Source organism: Lates calcarifer, linkage group LG21, assembly GCF_001640805.2.
Source record: "Lates calcarifer isolate ASB-BC8 linkage group LG21, TLL_Latcal_v3, whole genome shotgun sequence".
NCBI classification, from domain to species: Eukaryota; Metazoa; Chordata; class Actinopteri; family Centropomidae; genus Lates; species Lates calcarifer.
The window spans coordinates 24,428,160-24,442,220 of record NC_066853.1 but is presented as its reverse complement, the minus strand read 5'-3'; the positions used below and the strand labels follow the sequence as shown (position 1 = coordinate 24,442,220).

Here is a 14,061-nt window from a genome sequence, read left to right as displayed (position 1 = left end):
CTGGGCTGCCTCTTTTGTGTACAGTATGTATCCATCTGATCACATGGAACAACTTGGAATATGAACAGTGGATGTATGTTCTCTCATGTGACTGGTTTTATTCATCTCCCCTCCTCTCTTTATTTCTTCCATCCTTTCACCTCCTCCTGTATAAAACTAAAGTCCTTCTTTAGCATGCAGTGCAACTGGTTTATGGATGTGTTCTGTAAGGTATAGGGATAGTTAATTGTTAGACCATGTTATTATATTGCTAAATACTCCAGATGGATGAATGTCTGGCACATGAAATAACTGTTTTCATCACCCTCTGGCTCACAATCAGACACTAGCTGCCCTGCACTTCTGTGGGTTACTTTGAGTCAAAATATCCTGGCTAACAGTATCACCATGGTCACAACAGCTAAACAAAAATTATGTAAATTAAATTTTTGGATTATAGTGGATTTGGATTGTAGTTCAGGATTTCGCCCAATATTGATACATGTGAGGTATCCAGTGTTTTCTTTTGCAAGCAGTCCTTTAGGTATTTTGTTGGTAATTTAGTGGATAAGGTTTTGACAGGCGAGAAAAATGGTGAGAATGTAGTCATGAGATTTAAGTACTTAACTACATGAAAAACCTTAAGAGTGTTGGTGGTTGTGTGTGAATGGACCTACTTAGTTAAAATAACATCATGTAGTTAGCACTAAGGTGATTTGAATATCACAGGCTGCGTCTTTTACTGTCAAAAGTTCAAGTTCAGTTGTTTGTGTGTGTGTGTGTGTGTGTGTGTGTGTGTGTGTGTGTTATAGAATGTGTATGAAGGATTTAATCAAATAAAAGGTTTCATCAGATTGTGATTAGAATGTTGCTAAATTCTAATTGGTGCACAGATTATGTGATGTCACCTTTTCAGGAATCTCTCACGTATAATAATTAAATGATCAAATAGAAAAATTGGGGGAAAAAAATCAAAACATTTATTAACATCAGGCCTTAATTTTGGTACAGGCTTTTCCCCTCTTCCCCAGTTGACACAAGCTCAAAACCTCCTCTATGTTTACCCTTCGTCTTAATAAATTCAGTATTATGTCCATTGCTGCAGCACTAATTACATTTTTTTTCTGTTGTGCTGATGGAATTAGTGAGGAGCCTTTTTTTGTTCATGCTGGACTCACCAGCAGGCTGTTGTTTGTGTGGTAGAAAATATTATGTTCATGTATGAGGCCACTGCTGATAATAAGAAACTGATTAAAATTAAAATTAGTTTTTCAACCTTTAAATCATCATGACTGGGAAAAAAACTCTTAACTGAACATCCAACAGCTTTGTTTTAACTGTCAATGTCTCACTTCTCTGCCGTTTTATATGCTGAAAATACTGTACTTGTGTAGCTTTACTGTAATTGCATGACTTTAATCCTGCATATGCACTCTGTGCTTGTTTAAACTGAATATAGAGGAATCCCAGCAGAACAGAATAAACTGTCATTATAGTCATGTGCTTGAGCCAGTGATTTATGGATCATCACACACATACATTAACAGATCCTGTTTGACACACTGCATTAAGATTTCAGACTCAATGACATGGATTACAATTGCATTCTGTCATCTGTGGGATGAAGTGGATCATATTAGAACAAAACATCGACTGCTTTCAGCCTCAGACTAAAAAGTCAAAAAGTCCCATCTGCTCCAGGTCATTCACAACCAGCTCCACACACACTTACCTCTCACACACACTGAATCATACTCACACACGTCACAAGCCCTATCACTGTGATGTCACTCTGTCCTCTAACCTTTCCATTTCGCAAAAATTAAGAATAGCGTTGCTACGGAGACAGAGCTGGGATGTTGTTTCATCATGGTGACATCTGCCAAGCTGGCCAAAGGATCAGCCAATTGTAAGTGGACAAGCAGGCGTTATTAAAAGCAAAGCTGCTATTTTTGGGACCAGCCGTGGCATTACTCAGCAGAGTGCAGCAAAGTCAGACGTACACATTTCAGCTGTAGGGGAAGAGGCTGTGTGAGTGTGTGTGTGTGTGTTATGAAATAAAATTTGAGGTGACCGGGGAGGATTTTGTCCTGCATCGTGTCGTAACAGAGTCACCACTGAGACAGTGAAGCTGTCGTGTGTGTTTGAGTATTTATGTTATGTGGCCGTGGCTAATAAAGTGCTTCATTCACTACAGGGGAATTTACAGAAAGGAGGATTTAGATAAGCCATAGCTAATTAAACTGTAGATTTTTCTCCTCCATGTGCTGTACTGACTCTTTCTCCTCAATTAAGGACAGATGGCAGAGGTTATTTATATAATAGTAAAAAGCCCTTCCTGTATTGGTACTCATAACTGGATAAGCTGCAGGCTCACATTACTGATGAACATCCAAACACGCTTCCAATCATGCAAACCTCCTGAAGGCCGACAGCTGGAGTATTTGAATAATCAATTGAGCGTTAAAAGCTGCATCATTATTATGTTTATATTACTAAAGGATCAAATATGCAATTTATTGACAACCCACAGAGAACTGTCGATACATTGGAAAATAATAGCTGACACATTCATCAGTAATGAAGAACTATCAGTATAGACCTGTGTTAGTACAGCCCCACCAGCCTCTATGAAAACATTCTGCTTAGGTAGCAATAACAGTAAAGGTTAAGAATAGTGTAATGATTAAAGCCATTTCCCAGCACACTCACATAATGTTTTTGAGACCATTCGACTGCTGATACCTTTTTTAATGGTGTCATCACATAAGGCAGCTCTGTTGGGTTAGTGAGATCATCAAGCGTGTAGACTGTGGTCACTCATGTATGCAAATTAATCGATGCATTCTACTGAACTGAGCTTGTCAGGTTACATCCAGGGCGTGATGAGGCTGCTGACCACAGAGTTCAGTATGAATGACCTCTCCAGCACCTATTCTAGATGACTGCCATCATTTAACTTTGGTTTTGATTGTGTTGAGAAAGGCTTAAACCAGAATATGAAGGATCAGGGTCAAGGGTCAAGGGTCACTTCGAGTCAAATGTTTGCTGGTTTTCTGTTTGACTGAAAATTGGTCTTGTACTAAAGTGATAAGCTATTATTATTACTGTACCACCAGTTTTTATATACCATTCCTGATATGTAGTATTCTTTCAGTGAATGTGCTGTAGCTACCCCACAGGTGAGGGTAACCTGGTGCAGGTGGGTAAGATAGATTTCAACTTTTCAACTGCCAGTGAGATCAGGTGACTAGTGTTAAGCTGCTGGCCCTGCAGAGTCGCTCTGTGCTTAGAAAATACAAGCTCAAGTTACCAGGCTGTTAGTTTCTCTGCCCCTAGTTACCCTGTTTTATCTGTTTTTGCTTTCTTCTTTAAAATCACTGGATTATGTTGCAGTTATTGTTACTAATTATTATAACATTACCAAAAATGTTATCAACATGACATGTACTTTGACAGGGCTTGAATTTGGTTCAGTCACTCTAGTTGAGGGAATGATGCGAAAAATTAATTTGGCATAGCCTGTGTTTTCTAAAGCATAATTATCTGCTGTCTCTGCTTCTTAGTCGAGGGCACAAGTACATTCCTTATCCACCCCCATGTTCTTTGTTACTTCTTCCTCTAGCTACTCAATTACATAACCACTCAACTTATGTAATGAAATTTAACCGCAGCAAGTGATGACATAAGTTCTGCAAAGCATTTTGTACCATTTTTGAGATGTGGAAAACATGATAATATGCTTTGCCGTCTGTTGTTTTTCACTCAGCTAAAATGCTTTCTTGCGCTGAGAATTTGCAACAGTGAAAACTATAGAGTAGAAAATCCTTAAGGTACTGTGATTCCATGTTATCTACTGTTGTTGATCAGATCTCTGCCCTCTGGGAGTGATTACCAAGAGAGGGACCAACCGCGAGATAACAAAAATAAGTTCCTCTCTAAAGATAATGCTCACCAGGAAAAACCTCCTGGTCTGTCATTCCTAGACGGACACGACACACACATTCAGCTGCTGTGTAGATAGATCACATCTTTATCACATGACCTGGTTTTGCTGATTCTCCAGCTTCCTGGGGATATCATTAAGCTATAAAATCAGCCTGAAATACCTCTGCAGTGTTTAAAAAACAGCTGGTGGTGATGTACATTACAGTCCTGGGTTATTCAGTGGAAAGCTGAATACAAGGAAGAACACAGTGATGTAACACAGTATGTATCTGTGATAACTGATGAGATATGACAGTTGTCAGTCACTGGTGATGTCAGTATATGAGAGATTACAGTATCCTGAAACAAACAACTGTTTTCTCAAGTATTCTCAAGTCTTTATTTTTTTCCTGCATAATCATAAATACATGAAGTTATTTATGTGCTGCAAATTATTTGCTTAACATGTTTTTAAAGGGGAAATGCTACACACACTCTAGTCACAGCTAAGTAGAAGTAGTTTCCATCACTTCTCTGGGGTTTGTTGGAAATCTCTTATGATAACAGAAGTAGCCAAGGAAATTTAAAAAAAAGAATGCTTCAAAAAATGTAGTCAGAAATCATATGTGTACTTTATACGTCCTTCAGTTCAGTTCAGTTCAGAAATAATACAGCCATCCCTGATGAATTTAAGGTAAAACACTGGCAATGGCTAAAAGTTGTGTGTACACATTAACACAGGGGAAAGACAATGGGAGATAAATGTTACACTTATGTAAAAAGATCATACATTGAATTTGCCTTTTAACTTTCATCTAAATATTTTATCTTTTGTTTTTCAGAATTCAAAGAGTGCCCAAGGCCTGGTGGGACTAAAGAACCTAGGAAACACTGTAAGTACAGCAACAACATTACAACTGTTTACAACCAAGTTCAATACTGACAGCTTATTCTTTACAATGGAGAGGGAACCTCACACTCTCACTAAATTCCTTAAATCCAGTTAGTGATTGTTGGTGTATGGTCCACACATGAGTGATGGTCCAGCAGAGTATTTGCCAGGCACCAGGCTGTCAGTGTGTATATACAGTAACCTAATCAGAGAGCTCTGAACTATGGACCAGGGAGAACTCGCTCTCTCTCCCTCTGACTGGTTTGATCTTACCATGTTGCACGTGTCTTGTGTGAACACGTGAGGGGAGCAGAGTATACACAGACAGTGCAGTCTTTGACAACGTGAGTATGTGTGTGATATGCCTTAATTGAAGGTAATTATAGTACAGATCTTTCACTTTGTCTTGAAAGCTTTGAGAAATTATTTGATTATTTTCAGATCTACAAAACACATTTATAAATGCACTACAATTATGAAAAAAATGCACTAATCATAGATACATGACTACATGTTTATAGCCAAAAGACAGACTGTCATAGAGTCTGTAAGCTTATTGTTGTCAGGAGGATTTTTAAGTTTTAGTTGTGTAAAATAAATAAAAAATAAAATAAATAAATAAAATTAAAAATGTATGAATCCAAGAATGTCCATCTCAAAGTGGACACATAATGGACTACATTAACAACAAAGTGCAAAGAGTATTTTTTCCAAAGCACAGGGACAAAAAATAAGTAAGAGTAATTATGGGAAGATAAGTAATTATAAGAAGTAATTATAAGAAGATCGATACCACTGTGTTCAATATGAGGTTGGAGCCAGAAGCCAGTTAGCTAAGCATAAAGACATAAACCCAAACTTGTTGTTTACTCTTCCATTTCTGTACAGAATAAAGAAACAACATCAAAGTGTTCATCAGTGAGCCAGGGTAGCTCCTCCTGCTCCCAGGCTTTGAAATAAGCTAAGCTAACCAGCTGCTGGATGTAGATTCGTATTTCGAGTACAGATTTGAGCCTGGTATCAGTCCTCTCACCTAAGTCTTATTTATGTGTATATGTATTTTCTATAATATTGATAACTGTTCCTTTAATTTGCCAGCTTCAGCTACTGTATAGAGAGTATGAACATCAGCAGGGCAACAAGCAGGTCAAATATGTTACATTTTTGAGCAGATTGTAAGGGAACAATGGTGTGAATAATGCACAGCAAAAGACAGAGATTTCATTATGTATGTGACAACCACACATTAAAGATTAAATATAACCCTGCAAAAATAACAATGTACAAAACAGCTGTTAATTCTAAGTGTAAAGGTCTTTTCTTTCTTTTGTAGCAAATGAGAACTTGAGCTTAATGTCATTTCATCTATAAGGAAATTAAACTGATTGTGTTGTTGTTTTTCCCTGCAGTGTTTCATGAACAGTATCCTGCAGTGTCTCAGTAACACACACAGCCTGCGAGACTACTGCCTGCACAACTCGCACCGCAGAGACCTTAACAACAACAGCCGCACCAACACAGCCCTCATGGAAGGTGAGAGACGTGTTACACAGGCCCCCTAGAGTCCAAAATAAACAATGCTCACAGCTGCTCACAAATAACACACTCCCTCTTTATCTCTTAAATTATTAAATATCTCTCAGAACATGTGTTAGGAAAAACAGGCAAACTAGTTCTTATTTTGTAGGTCTGGAGAGGCAGTGAGAATATTCTTTAAAGTGGTTAGGACTGCATGAAAATATACAAAATCTGACAATGGTTAGGACAGTGAGGGTGCACCCTCAGTTCACCAACAAACCAGAATACTGTATTACAGTTGTAGAATTAGCCAAGTACATTTTATGTCTCAGCATGTGAATAATGTGAGTGTTTCTGTCGATAGAATTTGCCAAGCTGATGCAGACCATGTGGACGTCGTCCAGCAGTGAGGCAGTCAGCCCATCTGAATTCAAAACTCAGATCCAGAGATACGCTCCCAGATTTGTGGGATACAAGTAAGCTTTGTTCCTGTCCTCACTAAGTTTTATATATGCTCTCATACATTTTCTCAGGAACCTATAACTTTGCTTTTGCCAGAGAACTGTCTGAGAATAATGCAATTGCAAGATCAGAAATAAGTCAGAATACCATGATAGTTAGAACACACTTCTGTGTGTCTTGCAGCCAACAGGACGCTCAGGAGTTCCTGCGTTTCCTCCTGGACGGCCTGCACAACGAGGTCAACAGGGTCACTGTCAGGCCGAGAGGCACTGTGGAAGACTTCGACCACTTGCCGTGAGTAATCTGCCTGACAGACCGTGTGTGTGTGTGTGTGTGTGTGTGTGTGTGTGTGTGTGTGAACCTGTACTGACACAGGTACAGGTACTCACAGGACAGTGGCTAGGATCAGTAGACCTGACATATCTCTCTAAATAGACAGAATGCACCCAAAATTTCCTGTGAAATTTCTGAATTATTTTGAAAAGTGAATCCTAAACTGGGAAATGTGTTTGTGCTGGACTCGGAATATTGGGGAATTTTTTATATGAAATATGCTAGAAAGGTATAGTGGATGTAAACAGGACCTGGACTTAGCAAACCTGAATCATTAAGGCCTCATCATTAAGGTTTAATTTAAGGCTGTGTGCAACAGTTTCACCTCCTGTGTCTCTGTGAGTTGTTGTGTCTCTGGGGCCCAGAGCAGCTTAATGCTCCAGTTCTTCTTGGATATAATTATCAGTTATCTAACAGCAGCTTGTTGAAGGGTCAGAGTTAATCTCTGCAAATTTCAGCACTACCCTCAAAACAGGTCCACTGTGCCTACAGACAAGGTAGAAAAAATATTCTGAGCTTGAAAATGTGTTTCAAATTAGACATTGTTTTTAAATGTATATTTTAAATCTCCTAATACCATTTTCTGTCACCTATATATTTAGAATAAAGTAGGTCAGGTCCATAATCCATTACATGATCAGCCCTTTTACTGTATTAGAGCAACTGAGTGTTATCATCAATATACCTTCCTCTGTCGATCACTCTGTACTGTATATGTATATAACAATAAAAACCAAACAGCTCAATGTTTCGTCTGTGCTCCATGTTTAGGGATGAAGAGAAAGGGAAGAAGATGTGGAGTAAATACCTGGAGAGAGAAGACAGTAAGATAGTCGGTGAGTAGAACTAAGCTAGATCTAATATTGCTTTTTTTTTTTTTTGCTTTTTTTTTTTTTTTTGCTTTACCTGTACCGAAATCCCTGGACTTTTGTAATAAAGTTCACCTTTGAAAGTTATAGTTTGGAGGCCAGTCTTATATGTCAAACTAATGTCTAGTTTGGATTTGACATGCTAGATGAGGTAGATGAGGTAAAGTCAGGCATTTTAAGCCTATGAGGATTTTGGTATAGTTAACTTTAAATCTATAAAATAAGATGACATTCAAATTTTCAGCATAAAGAAAAACAGACCACCAGATGTATTTTCTTAATGTATTTCAACCATGTCAGTTCCAGTGATGTGTCATTCTTATTTGATGTCATTTCTCCTGCTCTGTCAGACCTGTTTGTAGGACAGCTGAAGAGCTCTCTGACCTGCAGCCACTGTGGTTTCTGCTCCACTGTCTTCGACCCCTTCTGGGACCTCTCTCTACCTATCGCCAAGGTTAGGAAACACACACACACACACACACACACAGACACAGATGAACATAGACAAGAACGTAGGCTGTTGGTCACTCTTACATAACATGTTTCAGAAGGTCAGCAGACACAATCAGTGGTGCAGAGGTGACTTTTGTTTGCTTGTCTGGGTTCTTTTCTGTCTCATGATGATTTGAACTTGAAATTTCTGTTTTAATAAATATCTGTCCACAGCTCTTTATGCAAGCTTTTTGGTTTCCTCCCTGTCTCTATTTGTGCTTTGTGTGTGTGTGTGTGTGTGTGTGTGTATGTTGTGTGGTTGCTTGTGTGCATGCTAATGTGAATGCATCTATGTTTGTGTCCAGAAGGGCTACGGTGAGGTGAGTCTGATGGACTGCATGCGACTCTTCACCAAAGAAGACGTCCTCGATGGGGACGAGAAGCCGGTAGGTATCCAGTGTGTGAACCAGAGGGGGATCATTCCTAAAGTCTGTTTAACCTTCTGTTGTTTGGAGAAAGAGAACATATGATGATCACCAACCTTTCCTATTTTGTCTCAAGTTAGTATGAATAATATTGAACAAGCCTTGTATAACTGAGTGTATTGTCTTCCTTAGTAAATTTCTTGTTAAAGTTTAGTTTGTTAATGTTTTTGAAACTTGCTGCTTGTGATCGAATCATCTCTGTATTTCTTCTCCACAGACATGCTACAGGTGTAAAGCCCGGAGGAGATGCACTAAGAAGTTCACAATACAGAAGTTCCCCAAGATTTTAGTGCTGCGTATCCTTTCCTCTGAACATTACTGTCTGATACTGATGTATTATATAATACATTTACAGTGAGCCTATACCTGGAGCATGTCATTGTCTGTGTTTAAGAGATAGAGTGTGGATTATGGGTATACTGTATACAGCAGTAGTAGCTGGATTATAAAAATGTCAGGCCTGTGAATATTCAGAGGGAATACCATTTTGTGTTTGTAGAAATGTCTTCTCACACAAACATCCATATAGAACAAAACTTGATTTCCTAAGTGCTTGTTTGGTGGCTCATGTTTATGTGAGCTAATAATTGGCCCTGATTGTTTTGTCAGATCAATCGTTGACAGGTGTCTAATTTTGAGCTTCAGTGGCTTATGTTCATGCAGTAAACCCAGTGTGGAACCTTATACAGAACTATAAAAAATCATGGCTTAATATATTGAACGCTATATACTGTATAGAGCAGTTGCTCCTTGACTCCCCCTCCTGTCCAGACCTGAAACGCTTCTCTGAGGCACGAAGAACCAGCAAACTGTCCACCTTTGTTAACTTCCCCATGAAGGATCTTGACCTGCGGGAGTTTGCCTCTGAAAACAGCAGTAAGTAGATTCTAAGACACGGGTCTGTTTGTAATCACTGAAAGACATAATAAAGGAACTAGTAACCATGGGATTAAATTTTGTTTTTGTTTTTGTTCTGTTGCAGTAAATGCAGTGTACAACCTGTACGCAGTGTCCAACCACTCAGGCACCACTATGGGCGGTCACTACACAGCTTACTGTCGCAATCCCAACTCGGGAGAATGGTACACATTTAATGACTCCAGGTAGGTGTGAGCACTCAATCAAGACATCAGAGTATATTAATGTAGTTTACATCATGATGAAAAGATACATGAAAAGACACTTGATGAATCCTGATTGAACTTGGTTTTCATCTCCACATTCTGCTATATAAGTTACATATGCAGGAGCGAAATCATTTTTAATTAGGTTTTGACATGATATAGTCTGATATGTTAGTTATGATGAGCACGCTGTGGTTGAAAAAATGAAAAAAGTGTGAGTGAAAGAGAAGCAGTGTTGCCTCTCCAGCCTTTCTCCTGCCACACTGCAGTCATTCATAACACACCACTCTACTTCTCTCTCACTGTTACTGAACCATATGTGTTACAGGTCTTATGCATTTGAATCTGAAGGAGAAGGTTCTGTATGACAGCTTTAAAACACAGATACCATTCACACAGTGCTGGAATCATTGCTTCTATAACTTCTTATCTTAACTAATGTTCACTGAGTATACTTTTTCTTCACCAACAAAGCAATCCAGGAGATTGTTGTCTGTCCATCCATGGGACAATTGATTGATCAATTTTTGAATGTGCTGTTGATGTACACTATTCTCCTACTATGCAATGCGCAATGGAGGAACTACTCACAACTGGAAAAAAACATGAAATTGTGGTGCACATGAAACAGTTCCTGAAGGATTTTGAAAAAATAAAACACATATATTTATTAAAAATTCTAGTATTAAATCTATCTAGATTTTGTTTTTTAAGTTTGTTTGGCTGTTGCTCTCGAAAGTCACAGCTGTTGTTAATGTGAAACATTGTAGTATCACTGTCATGATATTATAAATATATGACATGTTTAGCTCAAACATGCACTGACAGTCATCAGTCTGTGAATACTGGAAGTGAAAAATGAGCAAAAGTGTTTTTTGTATATTGTTTGGATATTCTCTGTATAGATGCCAAACGGCCTAAATCAGGGTTAAATCATAAGTGGCTCTGTCTTCACCGTTACTCCTCTGTTTTTCACCATGCACCTTATCTCCCCTCTCTTTCTCACTCTTTCCAGAGTAACGCCAATGTCCTCCAGCCAAGTGCGCAGCAGTGACGCCTACGTCTTGTTCTACGAGCTGGCTTCCTCCTCACGGATGTGAAGCCTCCTGGAGGACGGTGGGCTGCAGCACCACTCTGATGGACAGACAGATGGATGGAAAGTGAGAGTGTTGGTGGAGCCAGGCCTATTTTGGACTTGTATTTGGACATATATCTATCACATACACACACACACACTCACACACACACACACACACATATGAAGGCACACACCTCTCCCAGCCTGGAGTCTGCTTCTTTCCACAGAGAGCGCTAGAGAGGGGAACACTCTGGAAACCACAGGAACCTGATCAACCAGCCCGGCTTTCTTTCTCTCTCTGTCTTCACTCTCGTGTCTTGTTCATTCTGGGTGGAGGTGTGTGTTTATTGTGTGTGTGCATGTTTGTGTGTATAAGTGTGTGAGGCTGACACAGGGCAATAATCCCATCCAACCGACCAGCCGGTGAATCTGTCTCCATCTCAGAAGTCCCTCTCTATGCACTGCAAACCGAACTCTCCTGACTGCGCCTTTGCTTCTTTTTCTTCAAGTCTTGATCTTCTTGTTTGCCTCAAACCATTAAAACTGACTTGTTGCATTTTTTGACTTTTTTTCTGCTTTGAATTTCTGTTGTTTTTATGTTTTGTTTAGTTTTTTGGGATGGGGGTGGGGGTATTATTACCCCAGCACCATGAGAATCATGATCATCACCACCACTTTGGACTGTGAATAAACTGTGCTTAGAGTGCTACTGTAACAGAACTGGTCATGGTTATGAGGAGCTTACAGCGCACCGGCCTGCTTGGTTATCATGGCTTTCCCTTCCACTGCACTACAACACTCCCATGTCTATGTTAGCATCTTCTTCACTCTCTTTCTTTCTTTTGAAGTGGTTGGGAGGCCAGTGGCACTGTGAGCGTTACAGGTTACAGAGGACAACCCCTCGAACTTGTGTTTTATTTAATTTGTTTCTCCCACGTGTGGCTGCTACTGATGTTTTAAAAGTGCTGTGAATGGATGAATGGACAGTCCAGTGCGGATCTGCTAAGGATTAATGAAATAGACAATAATAATGGTAACAATCCTCATTGTCAGTATGAGGTCTTTTCTTCCTCTCTTGTTTCATGCCATTGAACAACACGGAAAGAATGTTTTAAAGAAGAAAAACACTATATCTGTATATTTTTATATTCTGATGCAATATAGAGAATGTACTATTCAATGGTGCTGAAAATGACCCATAACTGTTTTCAGTTGGTTTATTTACCAGGTTTCAAGAGAGAAAAAAAAGTTATTATTTATGCTTACAGGTGATAATGTGATGAGTCACACTTTTTAACGGTGGCAGTCAAACACATGAGTATATAAATATATATATGAATAAAACTCAACAAAACAGTGGTTTTACTGTGAGTCTTTGTCTTTTTTGACTTTACTTTATGATAGAGTCAACACTGAAGCACATGCAGGACCCAGACAGTTTGTAGTACTTCAAGGGGGAAACTACAGTGGTGACTAGTGGACAAAGGAGGAATAGCAGATCTGCATTGACAGGATGCTGAAGGGGCACCTCACCAATTTCACACATGAAGTTTAGTTTACTCATCATGATGAGTACTACTCAGCCTGCAACAATATCTGTATCTAAAGTTTCTTAAAATCAGGATATCTCAGTTACTGCTGTTTCCATTTTTTTGACTCTTGCAAATCCCCAAACATTCTTTTATTGGTTTATATTCATATTTTGATTTCAACATTTTATACAGCAATACAATTTCACACATTAACACATTGTTTTTTTCTTATCCAGCTGCCTTTGTATATTTCCACTAATTAATACATAAAACATTCAAAAAGCCACATATATTAAAGCCCCTGTAAATGTGGTGTCAGATAGAAGCTTGAATATCACTGACTATGTAAGCCATAATTGAGGTAAAATTTTAGGGGGGAAAGTGTATTCTTAAATTAGAACAGATCTGAATGACTGAGCAAAGAACTGTCATCAGATTCTAATTCAAATGTTGATGTGTAGTATGTGATATCACTTTACCAGATTCATGTCCAGTGGAAAACACAAATACACAAATCTCTGAACGTTCTCTAACTTCGACAGAAAATTAAATCTTAAGCTGCTTTTAAGTAACACATCCATCTTCCAAATGTGTTGTTATGAAACTGAACTACTGCACATGGTAAAATCATACTTTAGTGATATAATTCATCTTGCACACTGACAGCTCAAAAAGCTCTCTAACCAGCTTAACACCACAGAGACAAATACCGTTTTCTTTTGATGGATCACTCTGTCATCATTATGGAAGTGCTGTGGCCTGGCCTACTTCCTGCTGCTCCATTATCCGTACATGGCCTATTTCTGTGGTCCAAGCTCTGTGGCCCCACAGTGTGATCTGATGCCATGAAAAGGTCCATCAGCCAGGAATATTTCCATAGGCTAGTTCTCTGGAGGCTCCCACATCACAAAGGTAGGATGCATCCTGTCAGACATCTTAAATAGAAATGATACATGTGGAACCTGATCCACCATCCATGCAGTAATATATCACCACAACGTGGATTAGTTGAGGTTTAGGGAGGAACATCCATCATATCATCAACTGATGTAGCTGATGGAAACAGTGCTTAATCTTAAAATATGGAACGACGACACACACTAGATGAATTAAAACCCTGACTCTGGCTGAGGTGTCTCACTTTCAATCCTCATATTACAACAAACAAGACAGGTACAGTGAAGATAGACAGGAAATGTGGGAAGGACAGTAGGAATGACATGAAGCAAATGGTCCAGCTGGGTGGGAATCAAACTGGGGACTCACTGCTCAGGATATTTACACCCATGTGGTATGTGTCCTAACTGCTCGGCTATCAGGTTGCCCCACAAGATCTAAATACTTTAGAGCATATCTATGTAATGTTTGATGAACACTGCTGCCACAAATGGCAAATGGTAAATGCTGAGAATTATATGAAAAATAGGAAT

At 39.0% G+C, this 14,061-nt stretch overlaps 1 protein-coding gene across 6 annotated transcripts in view; it reads left to right on the top strand.

The window, feature by feature from the left end:
* Nucleotides 1–12,458, top strand: part of usp2a (ubiquitin specific peptidase 2a) — a 40,492-nt gene extending 28,034 nt beyond the window's left edge. For 4 of the 6 annotated variants that reach the window (XM_018684012.2, XM_018684011.2, XM_018684013.2 and 1 more), the window contains 11 exons: nucleotides 4,749–4,799; nucleotides 6,208–6,331; nucleotides 6,681–6,792; nucleotides 6,962–7,072; nucleotides 7,883–7,947; nucleotides 8,331–8,434; nucleotides 8,778–8,858; nucleotides 9,115–9,193; nucleotides 9,669–9,773; nucleotides 9,880–10,000; nucleotides 11,037–12,458. In XM_018684012.2, coding sequence (XP_018539528.1) covers nucleotides 4,749–4,799; nucleotides 6,208–6,331; nucleotides 6,681–6,792; nucleotides 6,962–7,072; nucleotides 7,883–7,947; nucleotides 8,331–8,434; nucleotides 8,778–8,858; nucleotides 9,115–9,193; nucleotides 9,669–9,773; nucleotides 9,880–10,000; nucleotides 11,037–11,121 — 1,038 coding nt within the window. In that variant the 3' untranslated portion in view covers nucleotides 11,122–12,458. The remainder of the gene's footprint in view (nucleotides 1–4,748; nucleotides 4,800–6,207; nucleotides 6,332–6,680; nucleotides 6,793–6,961; nucleotides 7,073–7,882; nucleotides 7,948–8,330; nucleotides 8,435–8,777; nucleotides 8,859–9,114; nucleotides 9,194–9,668; nucleotides 9,774–9,879; nucleotides 10,001–11,036) is intronic. The other 2 variants (XM_018684014.2, XM_018684016.2) reach the window with 1 other exon arrangement.
* The last annotated feature ends 1,603 nt before the right edge of the window (nucleotides 12,459–14,061 follow it).